At 37.2% G+C, this 18,727-nt stretch overlaps 1 protein-coding gene across 2 annotated transcripts in view; it reads left to right on the top strand.

Annotated features, from left to right (window-relative positions):
* LOC126820835 (uncharacterized) overlaps positions 1-18,727 on the top strand; it is an 83,778-nt gene that overhangs the window by 21,369 nt on the left and 43,682 nt on the right. The window contains exons 2-3 of one of the 2 annotated variants that reach the window (XM_050548966.2): positions 17,098-17,143; positions 17,628-17,647. The exons of the other annotated variant lie outside the window; for it this stretch is intronic. Of the exons in view, the coding sequence (XP_050404923.1) occupies positions 17,098-17,143; positions 17,628-17,647 (66 nt within the window). The remainder of the gene's footprint in view (positions 1-17,097; positions 17,144-17,627; positions 17,648-18,727) is intronic. 2 annotated transcript variants of the gene reach the window in all.

Genomic DNA, 18,727 nt, shown 5'->3' with positions numbered 1-18,727 from the left:
GCAATTTAGCAAAGTAACCCGGAAGTCCATCAACCAAATTTCAACACTTCAGCCACCAGGCTAACTGTAAATCATGGTTGAATTTATTCATCAAATTGGTAATGATGTTCCAAAATCCCAGGTCTGTCACATGGACTACTAGCGGTCCAGTGTCTTACTCACATAGCCACCTCGGATCCCTTATATACCGATATAACATCAAACTACAGAGTGTGTTTCTCTCTAGGAATAACACATGGTGATCTGCTGGCTTTCAAGACTGCCGTCTAAGAAGCGAGGAACTTTTATTCTTGATTGGCCACCTTCAGAAAGGCCACCCTTATGTGGAATCGCTGGGGGCGAATACGAATAATATCTGGATCACCAGACATTCTTACGTATGGGTAAATAAATAAGGCTGAATATCGATATGCCCCCCCCCCCCCACACACACACACACCTATCATCTCCTCTATTCTTCACACCAAATTTTACAAAGACATGTTATAAACTGTAGCCTCTATAACGACTAGAAATTTTACTTGTTAGGTCCCCACTTACTGACTGGCCCACCGCGGCTCCCGTTCTCCACAAACAGTATGTCTAGTGTGTATAGCTGTAAATCCTGTTTAGGATACGATTTGAGGCTGATTTTCTAGGGAATAAAACTGTTATTTGGTCATAAACAGATGTTCTCTACTACAAATGAACTGAATTTTATTGTTAATATAGTTAAAATATCGATAATGTAAAGAGAATATGCTGAAAATTGCAGTCAAATTGATTCACTCTGATTCGAGAAAAACTTATGTCAAAAACACCGTAGCGTCGATTGTAATTGATACGATAATAAAAAAAAGTCTCAATTATCCAAAATAATCGGATTCAAATCTAGATGCAGGTTCCGGAGTCTGCCGAAGTTGTAATTAAATATGAAAATGTAATTAAATATGAATAAAATTGCACACAGACTAGTATGCTATCCAATGACGATATTAAATGGTATAATATTGTAATCTCCAAAGATATATAGAATGGAATCGGATTTAACGTCTTGTCAATACATGTTATACTTCAGTTCAGGGTAACATTTGGTAATCTTTATTCTATGACTTTTTGTGAAATACAAGGAAGGAGAATTTTGACAGAACAGCGTCTATCTATCTATGCTTCTTTGATTTTGAACTGCCAAGCGTTCATTTACATATATGTTATGTACATGGTTTTTTTACGTACATATGGTTCTTTTACGTCATATGGTTCTTTTACGTACATATGGTTCTTTTATATACAGGTTCTTTTATAATATACATGCTATGTACAGGGGTTTTTTTTTCATCCGAATTTCTAGACAACACCTTTCTTGTTAGAACAATATTAATGGCAAATATTTACACAACAATAACATACCGATACATTGAAAAAAGTACTCCGTTTTTCATTTTTTAACAATTACAAATTAAACATGCATTATGTAAGATTAAAATAAAGAGCTGACAGCTTTCGCAATAATATATACTATTCAAAAAAAGTAGGGGATATTTGATTTTGGAGGCATAATACTAAAATATGCAAATGACTACGAAAAAAGTCACTATAGAACCTAACAGAAGAAACATTTCCAGTTACATGTGACGCCCAAACGCACCAATAGCTACCGCATGGAATGCAGGTGATGCTTGGGATCATCATGGGGGTCCAACCCAAGATTTGCACGACTCTGACTTTGAATGTTACAGTCATTGTGGCATTGAATTCCAGGGTGGAAACATCAGTTTAATTGTTTTAGTGACCAGAAAACAAATTTTGATATGCGTCGGCTTACCCAAAATGAAAGGTTACGTGCCCTTGGCATGCTACAGATCGGCACAACACAGGCGGTTGTGGCACGGACGATGAATGTTTCTCAGTCTGTCATAAGCAGGCTATGGTCCAGATACCGTGATACACAATCTGTACAGGACAGACCACGCTCAGGGCGACAACTCAAGCCCAGGATCGATTTATCCGTACCTTGGCCTTGAGAAATCGTGTCATCACAGCAAATCAGATCAGCGCTCGTCTTCAAACAGACACTGGTGTGAGAGTGAGTGGTCAGACGATTCGGAATCGACTGCATAGGGGTCACCTTCGCGCCCGACGTCCTCGCGTGATCCCTTGTTTGAGAGATCATCACATTCAGGCAAGACGTCGTTGGTGTAGGGATCGTCAACACTGGGATAATCGACGCTGGAGCAATGTGATGTTTTCAGATGAGTCAAGGTTCACTGTTGATGTTTTGGACAGACGTAGGAGGGTGTGGCGTCGTCGAAACGAGCGCTTCCAAGACGTTAACGTCATCAGACATGATCGATTTGGGGGTGGTTCTGTTATGGTGTGGGGAGGCACCACCTTGTTGCTGGAAGAACGGCTTTACATGTTGTTGCAGGGCGTGTTACAGGCCAGTACTACCGGGACAACATCTTGGCAGTCCATGTTGTGCCGTTCGCACGACGTCATGGCCGCCGTTTCATCTTCCAGGATGACAACGCAAGATGTCACAGGGCCAGGATCGTTACAGGTTACCTCCAACAACAGAACATCACCACATTACCTTGGCCAGCACTGAGTCCCGACCTCTCCCCCCATCGAGCATGTCTGGGACATGCTTGGACAGAGGTTACGTCAAGGTCAACAACGTCCTGTCAATGTCCAAGAACTTGCTGCTGCGTTGCAACAGGAATAGGACAATCTGGACCAAATTGACCTTAGACGTCTCATTAGGAGTATGCCACGTCGGATCAATGCTTGTTTGGCAAACAGAGGAGGATTTACCCGTTACTGACTTGGTTGTGATGCTGTGGTAACTTTGCTGTTTGACCCCGGGTATCATTTTACCCTTATAATGGTCAGTCTGTGCCTTACTTAGTCTAACGATCATTTGGAATAAATCGATGAATGTGAACTTCATTTCATTTTGTCATTTGTTTCTTCGTCAGTTTCATTAGGTGACTTTAATAACACTTAAAAATCAAATATCCCCTACTTTTTTTGAATAGTATATTTAAAAAGAAAATATATAATGAAAAGAGAATATGGAACATTTCAGTAAATTTACTTCATTTCTCGATTTTAAATTTAAATTTGGAAAATTTAAGTAAAAAAAAGTTCAAGCCCTCTTTCAGATCAAAAATAAAAATATTGTGGTTTTTATTCATAATGTGGACGTATATTGCCGTCGCCCCCGTCTGTGTGTGTGTGTGCGTTTGTATATGGTGTATATCGAGGACACACATCTGAATACACACCTTCTAATCACGGACCTGTGTCAACCGAGGACGTCCTCGGTTCAACCCAGGACTTTTTGAACTAAATCTAGGACTGTAACGATGTTCAGACGCCCGGATTTAATATCCCATTTGATTTTAAGGTCGATCTGAGGTGATCCGCGTTAAGCGGTATTCTACAGTTGGGGTGTATCTTTCGTGTGTGTGATCTTAAAAGGGAAAAATATGATTATGTGTATCAAGTCCGCAGTGAGTGTTTATTGGACACGGAGTGTATCAAGTTCTCAGTTAACCGATGTCTACCATACACATCATATATGGTCACGTGGGAGAAATAAGTTATTATTTATACCATATCTAAACTTAACCGTTTTAAACCCGCACGATATTAAAAATCTAGCCATCTAGTCATTATATTACTTCTGGCGTAACTTATATTACTTATTTTTACCTGGCGTAACATATAAGATTATTGCCGAAATGATAAAGATAAAATAATGAGTAATCAACAGTTGAAATATTAATAAGTCGCGCAATTTCAAGTAGTGTTATATAATGCGTAGGTACCAATGGGCAATTTTTGCCTTGCCGATGTACTAAAGATATAAGGCATCGGGAACAGGTTTTCAGGTGTCCTAGGGGAGCTCCTGGGGCATCGCGAGCCACGTGGACCCATCGGGAGGTGTAGCACTATCATCGTTGCGACATTGTTTTTAAATTTATAGACAAGGAATAGAGAAATAAGATCGGTTAAAGAACACATTTTATCTTTACAAATTATTCTCTATTGTCAGTATAGTAGCTATGGTATGAGTTTATTTAAAACGCAAAATTAATTGTTTGTGATATAGCGTGAGAATAACAGGAAAGGGGTTTTAAGTTCAAGGATAGATTGTGTCGAAAAACATGTGACGGAAATTTGGCTTATTTGACCAATCTCTGTAATTATTTACATCATATTTGACCAATTAGATAATTGAAGATCCAAAGCCAAAAGCTACAAAACTATCATATTTGTGAGAATTCGTTAGACAGCAGCTTGGTTCTAGAAGTGAAAAGATGTAGAAGTTTCTATTCAGCAGACTCGCCCATATCGAGTCTGGCTGGCTAGGGTTTGAGATTGACTTTAGTATTGTAATCTATACTAATGCTTATATGTATCCAGCTTGATATATAAAATGTAAAAACGAACAGTTGCATTGTTATAACTACTGAGAAGACAAACGTCTTAAGAAAACAGTAAGAAGTAAATACACAACGTGAAGCAGAAGTAAAGACAGCTAGAGGCAAATTCTAGACGATAACAAGGCTACTAAGATATGTAGTAAGAAAAGATGCATGGGTCGTACGTAGGATGTGGCGATAGATTAGGATCTCCCGCTCTCCACGTCTGACAGAAGGTCCATGGTGCTACAGAGGTCACGGAAGAACTGCGAAAAGTTTCAATGCTTTCATTGTCAGGAAAATAGATCAGGAGGCATCCCCAGAGCTTTCCAGATTCACAAGGACATTCCGGGGATGCTTCCCTGGAGCTTCCGCGAAATATGCTCCGGGGCATGACCGAAGCATCGGCGATGTCTTGCTGATGTATCAGAGGACCTTTGAGGATATTTGAATCGGTGATGCCTCGGGGAAAAAGTATTCTTCAAGGAAGAATCTCGGAGCTTCCCCGTCGGGTAAACATCGGGCAAATTTTCAATACTAGCTTTGAAATTTATCGCAGTTACCCCAGGCTTCCCGATGGTTTCATATGGCCCGCGACTACTCCGAAGCATCGGCGATGTCTTGCTGACTTATCAGGCGACCTTTGAGTATATTTGAAGCAAAATATTTCGCTGAAGCTTCACTGCTCCAGGGAAGCATCTCCGGAGCTTCCCCGTCGATATGGAAAGCTGCCGGCATGCCCTCCCGGCCTGTTTTCTAGACAAAACGTCGGGAACACATCGGAAGAAATTTCAATGCCAGCTTTGAAATTTTTGGAGTTCTCCTGAGTCCTCCTAATGGTTCAACATTGCTCATGATGACCCCGAGACTTTCCCTTCACACCGGGCGCCTCGGGGGATCATCAATTTCAGTCGGTAGTATATCGCCGATGCAAAAAATGCCCAGTAGGACCTTGGCGTATGTGCCGCCGATTGAGATCTCCCGACATGAATATTCACCCGATGGTTTTGATTATCGGCAAAGGTACCCCGGAGCTTTCCCGGTTATTGGGAGCCATCCTCGATGATTCATGGCAATTGCTCGGGGCGGGGCATTCCCGGAAGTTTGTGACCATAGCCTAAGCATCAGTGCACATTCACCAGACCACTCCCGATGCTTAATAAGTTCTATTTCTGACGGGACTACTTCGTTTCTTTGGGCAAAAACATCGGGACCCATCGGGAGAAAATTTAATATCTTAAAAAGTTAAGTTCTTAAAAGTTTAAATTAACACTGTAAACCTCAGAATGCCTCGTTCGGCAATTTTGTTCAAACGTGGCAAAAATGTGTTATAATTTTTGCCACAATTTTGCCACGTTGTGGAGTATAAAGGCGCGTTCACACTGGGGGGTTAATCTGAATTGAACTCAGAATAAAGTCTTATTCCGGATTTAGGTGAAATGAAATAACGTCCTACTCTGCTCCGAACTGTGCTAATGAAGACGGGCATACGCCATACAGTGTGCTATGAGGGAAATTTTGCCTGGGCAGGGGCACTACTTCCTGATCTTATATCGAATTCCAACTGTCACAAGGGATCTTTCACGTGCACGCCAATGTGTACACGGGACCTCCGAACGACAAGACAGCTGTCCTTGCCAGGCCCTCCGTCCTGCATCACGGACAAGGGGAAACCAAGCCGGAAAATCTGGCTGAATTTTCTCGACCAATGCAGGGATCGAACACCCGACGACCTCCAGGCAAGCGAGCCAGCGTCTTACCCACTTAGCCACCGTGTCCCCGTTGAGGATGCAAATATCGATTTAAGCCGATAATGAATTTTGTTTCTAAATGTGCAGACATATTTATATCGGTTTCCGCATTGATGTTGTTAAACTTTTCCTCATACATGAACATAATCGACCCATAAGCCACGTTTATCTTGAATAACCAATCACGAGCAAGGATTTAAACACTAAAGCACCAATATAAAATATTATTTTCGGGAAAAAAATGAAAGCAACATGTCGACAAGAAGTTGATAGCTAAAACCTTTAGATCTAAAATTAACGACCACATAAAAGTTACTGATTTTATTTCCAAACACAATTGATGCATACTATTTACAGCGAGAACCCCCCAATAATTATTTCTTTTTAACGCAAGGATACTTCCCACAATTAGACTTTTGAACAATGGAGGTTATCATTTGTTTTATACACAAATAACTGATCACATGACGTGTTCGTTTGAACATGAATATAAAACATATAACGTTGCCATCTCATCATGATGGTTTAAACCACTCAATGTTCCAAATACACTGAAAAAACACTTGTGTTGGATCTCAACACAAGTACTTGTGTTAAAACTAATCTACACAAGTTATGTGTTGTTTTGCATTGCATTAACACAAACTTGTGTCGATTTATAAAATCTTGTGTGTTTTTTCATATCATTAACACAAGTAATGTGTACCTTCCACGATTTGTTTTCTTTTTAAGAAAAAAACTCCATACAAAGTCTGAATTCGGGAGTCGTCAAGTTTTAAGAAAAGTAATAAAGGGCTTAATTCACATCTCGAAAATCACATACTGTTGTTCTTCACTGGAAGGGAGTGAGTACCAATTAATCAGACAATTGCCAGACAGACTTGAATGTTAATTGGTGTTAAGTTGTCTGTATAGTTAAAATGTCTGTCTTTTTTTATTGACCCAATAAACTGATAGACCAAATGAATATATAGTGTACATGTGATTTTCAGCACCCTGGTGTTTTCGAAAATTGATTCAATGTGCAATGAACAAAAAAAATGAGTAAAACTCTTAATAATGTAATTGGTTGATGTAATCGAAATTGGACAGTATTGGTTAACTGAAAAGTAACCAATCAAATTTAATTGATCATCCACGTGTATCTCATAATCGACTTATTGATATAATGGTTCTCCAAGTTATCTATACTTTTTGTCTGCGATATCACTTCGGTGGAAGCGGACGTAAAATACAACTAACTAAGAAGAAGTATCTATACTTTAGTCATTGCGACAAATTCTTTCTTTGATATTATATCAGCGACATTCAGTTAGATGTAGTGACGTTAGCATCAACAGAGTGCTTTAGCCGTGATATTTTTTTAAAAAAAATTATAATGGTCACATAGAATACCAGACCGCAGGTTTGTAAATTTTTACAAAAAATAAAACCGTGTATTTAATTTAGCATGTATATATTGCTTCTATGTATATAATAATTCGTTTCGTTTAAAACAGTCAGATTTAGAACCACTGCCACTGACTGCACCGGAATTCTATTTATATAATGGCGCCACAAAGAAATTTTTTTTGATGTGTTCTAAAAGTGTTCCGCTAATTCAGCAATCTAATGAATCTGTCTTAATTTTTCTGAAATCGTGCTTAATTATTATTAGCTAATCGGCGCTACACCGTTGTTCAAATACTTATAATTGCAAGAAACCCCCGACTAGGACCAGCAGGTAAGAATCTGTCTTGATTTTATAGTAATGCCCGGTTGCAATTATTGGCCGCCATCTTTGATTTTTATAGACGTTCGGGCCAAAAAAAAAGGAGAAATGTATATCCAGACATGGACTATAGCTAGATACTAACTTTTGTGGTAGTTGTTTATTTGAAATGTAATCTTAATATTTCTGTAAAAGAAAAAAACAACAACAAACAAATCAGCCTTTTTTTTTATATCAATGTCATCAATGTGTAGGCCTAATAATTAGACTTTCAATGATTCAGAAGTTTCTCTACAGTTTCGTTATTTTTTTTCCAGTCATTGATGTTAGCATGTACTACACAAAGAAAAACAGGTAACAGAATTTCATTTCCTTTTAATATATTTTTTAAATAATGGCCAATAATTGTTATTGTATGTAACAGGAAAAGTATTTATCTCTGTAGAGAGAGGGCGAGTAAATGGGGTTTAAAATTCACTAAATTCACTTGACACAAACTATGCCATTCATTTCCTTGTATTAAATTGGTCGAATCAAGTAGGCCCATGCTTTAGGTCCTAGAATCAAGTAGGACGGGTAGTCTTCTTCCGTTTCCGCTCTTTTCCTGAACACTGTCTCATTCTATTGCCATCTGTGTATGTTGTGTTATATTAATTCTGCATAAACCTAGAGTTGTTGTTAGTGTTTGTCGGATAGATCCTTTATACTTACTGGCGCTAGGTAATTTTGAGGCTAATATTGTTCAATTTTATTTGAATGATTTGCTTGCGCGTACCGTAGGAGTGTAGAACATGAAAACACTTTCATGAGTCTCGAACATGAGAGAACGGTATCCATGGTAACAAGATGAATTAAATTTATACAATCTGTTACGATAACTTGTTTGGTATTGACTTCGCTATTAAGCATACTTTTGATAAATTATGACTCCGTTTTACTCCTGTTCAATTCTTTGGATGACGATTACATCACCTTTTGATACGCCCACATGGAAATGTGGTCGCATATTGTCATCGCCCTCGTCCGTAGGTTTGTCCGTCGTCTACAGACCTGATTATTTTGAAATTGATATGTTGTTTATTTTAATGAGATGAATCCTATTTAATTTCAATAATTTCCGTTAGTTTCTTCTGGAGTTATGGCCCTTGTTTCACTTTGTGAAATTCATTTGCATCTTTTAAATTAGTAAAACGAAGACGTCTATTAAATTTCTGCGATTTCCGTGAATTATGTCTAGAGTTGTGGCCCTTGTTTCACTTTTTCGAACCTTGTGAACGCGCGAACAACAAAATTATCATCCGATTTGTATGCATTATTTAAATTAGTAAAACACAAAACAAAAAAATCTGTCAAATTTCAACAATTACGGCCCTTGTTTCAGTTTGTAGAACGCGCGAACAACAAAATTATCATCCGATTTGTATGCATTATTTAAATTAGTAAAACACAAAACAAAAAAATCTGTCAAATTTCAACAATTACGGCCCTTGTTTCAGTTTGTAGAACCTTTGTAAACCCACAAACGACAAAAATTATAATCTTTTCTTGTAAATGCCCACATTACCTACAAAAGAATGAATATGCGACAATCCCTGTTGACTGAGCAAACGATTAAACTGCTGTGGGCATATGTTTCGTTGCCTGGCAACCTAACTTATTTGATGTTATACTGGCCACATACTACATCCAATTTTCGAACGGTATTAAACTTTTAAATTAATAAATGCACCCATGATGCTGTTTTCTCAGCAGTTATCGATGCGTCGACCATGTTTGTTCTCCCTCACACCAGCTATGAGGTAGTGTGGGATTTGAGAACGGGAACGTGTTCGTGAACGCATTCCAGACTGCTCAAGTCCGACAAGAACCCATTCTCCGTCCGTTCTCTGCACCGGAACACTGTTTCGAATACACCCTAGGGGTATTTAGCAAAGGGAGGAAACCGGAGGACCCGGAGAAAACCCACAAGGCTGGACAGGCGACCTTATTCCTAGTCACATTCAAGTGGGGAATCACATAATAATGGCCTATTTCAAATAAGATATTTGCATATAAAGAAAGTAGGCCTACAGCCTCTTTCAAATGTGATATTTGCATATAAAGAAAGTACAAACTTAAATCGTCAGTGCTGGATAAACTAGCCAAAGGATTCGGCTGAATCAATTGGCGCTAAACTTCACTTAGTTTATCCACTGACATACGCCCGAATCAAACATGTTTAATATATTTGGTCGAATTGTATTTGAGTGGTGTGTCCGGCTGTCCGCTTCGCCGAAGCATTCGTCTGATTTTAGAATTCATTAGCCAATCACCACTCATTTATATCGAGTGGGTATCACAAACTAGCAGTCGAACTGTGACACGGGTGCTACAGCCAACAAATTCCAACTACCATACTATCGGCTTAAATGCACGCCAATTGGACCTCAGGTTTTGTGTTCCATTGAAACGACTAGAAATGAAATGGGGTTTAACGTCCTACTATTTTGCTCCGAACTGGGCTAATGAAGACAGGCATACACCACACAGTGTGCTATGAGGGAAATTTTGCCCGGACAGCGGCACTGCGGTGTATCGAATTCCAACTGTCAAGGGATCTTTTACGTGGACGCCAACGTGTACACGGGACCTCGTTTTTTCGTATCATCCGAATGACTAGACAACTGTCCTTGTCAGGCCCTCCATCCTGCATCACTGACAAGGGGGAACCACGCCGGAAAATCTGGGTGAACTTTCTCGGCCAATGCAGGGATCGAACACCCGACCTCCAGGCTAGGGAGCCAGCGTCTTACCCACTTAGCCACCATGACGACTAGACAGGGAATCCATGCTGAAAAATCCAAATGAGCTTTCTCGGTCAACACTGAGAGCAAACCTGCAACCTCCCGGGTAGCAAGCCAGTGCCTTACACACTAAGCCACATGGCTCTCTTCTAATTACTGTGACAGTCCAGTCACATGACAAACAAGGGTTATTAAAACAGATTTTCACGGCTTCGGTAAGATCTTCGGGATTCAAATGGTTTTAGATATCACACAGTTTGTATATGGTAAGGTATCTTAAACAGTTAATTACATGTCACATATTTATATTTTTCAGTTTCCATATTAGATGCCATAGCAAATCAAAGATCATATAATAAAATAAATCAAAAAACCCAAATATGGGAAAAAAAGAGCTGAAGAAATGGTGATTTGAGCACCTATGATTTCTCATAGTTGTTTTTTGAGGGTGAGTGTTCAATTCTAATAGAAAAGATTGTTGTTGTGGTATTTTAGAATCTCACCATAATGTGTTTGGCACGATATAGCCCGGTTGGAGCTGATGTGACATAAACCTTGATTTCATTTTAATATTTTGAAATTTAAAATTCAGTTTAGTATAGTAAAACTGTGAAGTACATGTATGTGCACAGACAGAATCTTACTTATGTCCAGATACATGTAGATATGACTATCTCATCTGTGGGGACCTACGGTGACCAAGTGGGTTAGACACTGGTTCGCATATTTTAAGGTCGCGGGTTTGCAGTAAGACAATGCAGAACGGAGGGCCTTACCAGGACAGCTGTCTAGTCGTTCAGATTGAACAAAAAAACGTGGTCCCGTGTACACATTGGCGTGCATGTAAAATAGCCCCTGGCAGTTAGAATTTGATACAAGAGTAGGCCTTAGGGTCACGGTACCCGGCAAAATTTCTCTCATAGCACACTGTATGGCGTATGCCCAACCTCATTAGCCCAGTCGGAGCTGAACAGTAGGACGTAGAATCCCATTCCATTTCATTTTTTTCATTTTGTCTCATCTGTGACAAAGCAAACCAACACATTACAATACAATGTAATTAAATTAAAACTTTCATCTTGTAACTGTCGAGTCGATTTAAGTCAACTAATACATAGTATGTTTTTTTTCTCTGTTAACTACATCAGAAAGATCAAGGCAGTTGAAAATGGCTATTCATATTATGGAAACTTTTTCTCACAGAGCTTGATAATCAGGTAAAATGTAAGTAACATACATATTTGTATTTTTAATCATCAACTAGTTCTATACACTTGATTGGTAATCTAGTTATTCTTCTTGGGGAAATAGCTAGGACTCTCCTATTCAAGTCTTGGCATTCTTGATTTTTGACAATCACATCAATTGATTTTCTTCAAGTTGTGATAGACCCTATATGTATGTTTTACAGTAAATAGCAGTATAAAATTGATGGACAATATTTTACTTTTCAAATAGATTTTAATAGGTAATATCCAATTTGTTGTCGATGGAAATAAAATATAATAATCTGCCTGGGTCTGTTACTGGACAAGACACAATAAGTGTTACCCAAAGATGAAACAAAATAGAGACTCAGTCTGATGTGGCAAAATAAATTGTTTATTTAAACATTGTGAACCATAAATAGTAAGAAAGTATTCTTATTGCCTACTTTTTATTTTTTAGGCTGGAAGATTATTTGATGTATGATAACAACAAGAGATCCCAAGCATCAATTTATTTTAAAATTCTGGAAAAGAATGCATTTGACCCAATTTTTGAATATTTATTTATTGTTTTTACTGTTAAATATTCTTCCCAAACACAATTAGATTTTAATTCTCTACAGAAATTTATGTATAATATAGAATGTAAAGTGACATATTAATCACTTAGAATTTGGTCGGAAATCATAAAGTATTTAATAGGCATAATCTAGAAACCAAATGTAGATCAAATATACCCAGAATTACAAAAAACCTTGACCTACATTAAGGTGACTTTCCCTTGCTTATGAAATGAAATAGGGTTTAAGTTCCTACTTTTCTGTGTTAATATGGTGATTCTGCCCTACAACCTACTCTTATATCAAATATTTCAACTGTCAAGGGTTGTTTAAAGGGAGCCCAGGAGGGCCGAATGGTTAACACACGCACATTGGATCAGAAGGTCTGTCATTGAGTCAGATAATTCAATTGTCAAAGGTTCTTTAAAGTAAACGCAGTGGGGGTAGTTTCAATTCCGGGCTTATACCCAATTATCCCTTGCCATGTCCTACACTACTGACGTGTGGGAACTATGTCGGAAAATCCAATTGAAATTTCTCGGCCAATGCCTTATACTCACTGAACCACATTGACTCCTCCTTGTTTTTGACTTGTGATTATTTATATATATTTTGTACATATTATTTAATGTTTGCGATTTTCTCTGATATTTTTTTATTTTTCAATCCTGTAATCTTGATGCTTTGCTCCTTTTATGTACAAAATATTCATTTTGTTTGTTGTTTTTTTTCATGAGGAAAAGGTTCTACATCATTTTATTGTAGCACTTTTCAGTTTCTGAAAGTATTTCAATTTAGTGCATAATTAATCTAATTAGGGCTTGGTTTGGATGTTATTAAATTTAGATATATTTGAATTATATATTTTTGGGGTATGGGGTAGGGATCTTTCTTTTCTCAGTTCTTGTTTTCGGGTAAAGAAAAAATTAAATAGCTACTTTGTATTTTGTGATGTGGGGGAGGGAGCAAAGTATAACAAAATTTTTATTAGTATTAGAATTATATCTCTGTTTTTCTGTTAACATTTCAAATGATGTCTATTTAGTTTTGATTTGGTGGTGTTAATTTACTTTTTCCTATCATTTTATGAATAAATGATAATTTAACAAATAAAATTATTGTTACCTCATTTATCAAACGAAACGAAATAGCAGGTTTATAGTACTATAATTAAAACATTGTTATATTTTTCCCTAGGATAAAATGGTTTTTAAAGTGTCTGGCTTCGAAAATATTCAACCTGCCTTTGAAGATGAAAGGGGAGTATGGGTTGATTTTGAAGATTTCTTTTCTTTACTAAAAGCAAACTGTATGAAAACAGATAACATTAAACTGAAGAAACACAATGTCTTAAGTGCATTTAAAAGAACTGATCAAAACGTGAAGGAAATTGACAAGAAGATTTATGTTAAAAGTGTATCTATATTAAAATCATACCCATTGGCTTAGTAGAATTGTGATATAAATCAATGAAATTAAAAAAAAGGTTATTTTACTTAAATAGCTGGTATAAAGTAGAAATATACCGATGCTATAATAACTATCTAATCAATATCAAATCTTATTCTTACACTTACAAAATTCATACAATATAAAAACATAAATAAAATGAAATAGGGGGCGGGGGGAACATTCCATAGTTTTGCTCCGATCTGGCAAATAAAGACGGGCATACGCCATACAGTGTGCTTTGAGCTATAATTTGCCCAGACACCGGCTCTACAGCCTACTCCTATATTGAATTCCAACTGCCATGGGATCTTTTACTTTTGCTCCAATGTGTACACAGGTTTTTCATCCAATCCGAATGACTATACGTTATCCCTTGGCAGGCCCTCATTCGCGCCACTGACAAGGAGGAACCACTCCGGATAATCCCAATCAACTTTCTTCCTCAACGCAGGGATCGAACATGGGACCTCCAGGTTAGCGAGCCAGTGTTTACCTCACTGAGCCATCATGACTCCCGAAATAAAGTAAAAACATTTTACATACAATAAATAAAGAGACTTACCTTTAAATCAAAACAGAGTTCTAATATTGCAGTTATTAATTCAAGTGACGATTAGATGTTCGTTCGTCATTTGTTCCTGACTAACTTAAATCCTTCAAGTGTCATATTGAGTAATTTGTATATAATTAGTGTTAAGCTGTTAATAAAAATGTTATATATAAAAAGAGCTTTTTATTTTAGAAATTAAAATGTTGTCATTTGATACTCACAATGGCAGGTTTATAGCTATCAACACTTATCTAACTGAACTATTTATATCAGGCCAATAATGCCACTCAAGTTGGACATGTTGTTTAGAATAGCATTCCAGGCAATTAAAAATCAGTGAACCGGGCCAAACCCAAACATCCAAAATTTAGCTCTTTTTTCTAGATGGTCCTAGGGGTGTATTGGCTTGCTTTTCTTCTTATGGCAATGCCTAGTATTGTGCTATTTCAAGTGTAGGGAATCTAGATTTGGAGACATAATGCATGTTTGATCTGGGTGAATAGCGGCCCTATTATTTGACTTTAATCCCAAATTTCAAGACATTTGTTCTGACTTCTGACCCATTTGAGCATAATAATCTGCCTGGGTTTGTAACTGGACAAAACATGATATGTTTTATGCAAAGCTGTAACAAAATAGAGACTGTCAAGGGTTCTTTTAACGGAACCCAGGGGGAGGCGAATGGTTAACACGCGCACATTGGATCAGAAGGTCTGTCATTGAGTCAAATAATTCAATTGTCACGGGTTCTTTAAAGTGAACGCAGTGGGGGTGGTTTTGAACCGGGCTTGTACCCAATTGACCCAGCCTGTGTCGAGTGGAGGCTAAACCTCATTTCTCGCTCTCTCTTTAAAATGCATGGCAATGTGTATATGAGACCTAGGTTTATTGTCCTATCCGAACGACTATATATTGTCCCTATGCCATGTCCTACACTACTTACTTGGGGGATCTATACTGGGAAATCCAGTTGAAATTTCTCGACCAAAGCCTTATACTCACTGCCCCCCACCCCCCTGCTTATGACTTGTAATTGTATATAAATATTTTGTACATATTATTTAATATTTGCCATTTTCTCTGATATTTTTATATTTTAATCTTGAATCTTGATGCTTTGCTCCTTTTATGTACAAAATATTCATTTTGTTTGTCTTTTTTAATGAGGAAAGGGTTCTACATCATTTTATTACTCCTGCAAAATAGTGCATTTTTCTTTTGTTAGTTTTCTGTGTATGCTAGTTATTTCTAGATGCCTCACATGTCTTTATATTCTCAGTACTTGTTTTAGGGTAAAGAAAAATTTAAATACCTATTTTATATTTTGTGAAGGTGGGGGGATTTTGTCACTATATAACACAATTTTACTAATATTATTTCTGTTTTTCTGTTAATATTCCAAATGTCTATTTAGTTTTGATTTGGTGGTATTAATTTACTTTTTCCTATCATTTTATGAATAAATGATAATTTAACAAAAATAATTATTGTTACTTCATTTATCAAACTTTACAGGTTAAACAGAGCAAAAGGAGGGGTGTTGAATGGGAAAGATTGCTATACTGGATAAAAATTGGGGGGAAATACTACACAAGTTTTTGTTGATGGTTATACACAAGTTTGTTTGAAACCACACAAGTTTCAACACAAGTTTCAGAAATTTCAACACAAGCTTCAGAAATTTCAACACAAGCTTCAGAAATTTCAACACAAGTTTCAAGCTTCAGAAATTTCAACACAAGCTTCAGAAATTTCAACAATTTCAACACAAGTTTCAGAAATTTCAACACAAGTATTGTGTAGATTTTTGCACAAGTTTCAACACAAGTTTGTGTTGTTTGACAAATTTTAACACAAGTTTTGTGTTGTTTCGACATTTAACACAGGTTTGTGTTGTGTTTGTATTGTTTCAACACAAGTTTGTGTTGTTTCAACACAAGTTTGTGTTGTTTCAACACAAGTTTGTGTTGTTAAACAGAGACAGCTAACTTGTGTTGAAAACAACACAAGTTTTTTTTCAGTGAATGTTTCTTTTACATACATGTTCTTTCAAGTACATGCTATGTACAGGTTCTTTTTTCATCCGAATTTCTAGAGAATACCTTTCTTGTTAGAACAATATTAATGGCAAATATTTACACAACAATAAGATACCGATGCATAGAAAAAAGTACTCCGTTTTTCATTTTTTAACAATTACAAATTAAACATGCATTATGTAACATTAAAATAAAGAGCTGACAGCTTTCGCAATAATATTTAAAAAGAAAATAGATAATGAAAAGAGAACATGGAACATTTCAGTAAATTTACTTCATTCTGAGCAGAGCTATCGTCAATTACAAAACAGTGTAGTCACGATTGTCATTGCTACCGTTGTTACGATAATAAAAAAAATCTCGCGATTAATTAAATTATGAAGCGCAATAAATATTGTTAGGAAAAAAACAACAGATTCACTATCAGATATTTAGACTTATCTAGCTTTATTGTACCTAATTTTAAATTTAAATTTGGAAAATTGTTACATGTTATTCAAATTTAAGTAAAAAAAAGTTCAAGCCCTCTTTCAGATCAAAAATAAAAATATTGTGGCTTTGTTTTTATATAGACGGTCCTTTTGTCACTTGCAGACAGAGATACCCATTTTGCTTTGATTTTTTTAAATTTCAGATGACTCGCTTATTGTCCACAATTTCTGATGTGAAAAAAGACCAAGGTACATATTTATAAATATATTAATGATCACAAAATCGACGCCTTTTCTCAAGGGACATCTATTATCAGTTTGTACAGTGTCGTCACATCGGAACGCCTAGATGTGATTCGCCATCGGTCCCACAAATAATAATTATCTTAATCTGCCGGTCAACTACTGATGTCAAATGTTCATTTGATATATAATTTCCCGTCTTCATTAGCCCGGTTGGTGGGGAAAAGTAGGACGTTTAACCCCAATTACATTATCATTTCGATATCTAATTTGTCTAAATAATAATCCACGGTGGCGAGTAAGCTAAATATAGTATAGATCTCGTGAAAGAACGGGTCATGGCAAGATATACGGTCTGAAATTATCATCATATTATATAATACTGTTAAGGGGAAGTATCACATGCCAAGGTTGTCGGTGACGAAACGGTAATGAAAGTCGTCGTTTTGTTTTATCTTTGTTATAAGAATCATTCTACTCTCTTTTATAGGTTCGCAGAAACAAGAAATGGTAATATTTATTTTTCAAATCAATCGAATTAAAGGAGAATTCCTAGATTTTGCCGGTCATTCATTATCGTCAAGCCCTCTTGCCCCGTTACAGGAAGCAATACGACTGGCATGGTTCCGAGCACGCCATCAATGGGACATGGCGAATAATTCACTGGTCGGATGAGAGTGTCCTTTTCTTATCCATGACGGATGGCAGAGCGCGGGTATAGAGCGGGAGCCCAGGGGGTAAACCTAGCTGAAAAGTGAACCAATTTTCTCCTGTATATCATATCAATGCATGTATATCTGGTATCATCAAAATGTAAGTCTGCTAGGTTTCTGGTGGTGGGTGTGGTATTACACGCCCAAAATGCAATGCCCTCCAACTAGGCTAGATTAGCTCAAAAATGTACCACATGAAAATCGTACAGCAGTGTAACGTACATCTTCAGGTATTACAAAAACACTCTGACAGACATTTCTAGTGGTGGAGTACCCCCGACAGAGCTATGTAATTGCCAGACATTTGTAGTGGTGAGTATTCCAGACCACAGTTAGGCTAGATTAGCTGAAATCTGTACCACCTAAAACAGCTTTGGAGTTGTTCAGTATCACGACGGGAATCATAAATGACCACTGCCAGACAATTTGTGCGGTGGGTAACCACTAACAGACAAAATAAAATGGTCCAAAAAAATAAAAATTGTGCCAGGATACATAGAATACTAATACCTAGCACGTATGGAAGAGCTGATTAATGCGGTTGCAAGAACCTTTTTTTTTCAAAAACGCATTTTTAGCCCCATAAAACGTTTTTTGCCCAAAAATCAATTTCTTGCAACCGCAGTTTATCGCCTCTTCCATAGATCATAGAAAAGGTTGTAGTGCGCCAGTTTGAGAATCACCCTCTTCTCACATGGCCAATCTTTATGGACGCCATCTCTAGATTACAACGTTCGCGTGCCATTGTTGATTTTCTACGACAGGAGACCGTTGCTACACTACCATGACCAACCTGGAGCGCCGACCTGAATCCATTTGAGCATATCAGGGAAATTATTGGGCGTAAAATTCGTCAGAATAATTAGGCTGTGATTTA

This window comes from Patella vulgata, chromosome 5 (assembly GCF_932274485.2).
Source record: "Patella vulgata chromosome 5, xgPatVulg1.2, whole genome shotgun sequence".
Lineage (NCBI taxonomy): Eukaryota > Metazoa > Mollusca > Gastropoda > Patellidae > Patella > Patella vulgata.
The sequence above is the reverse complement of the archived record's forward strand: the minus strand, read 5'-3'. Positions and strand labels throughout refer to the sequence as shown.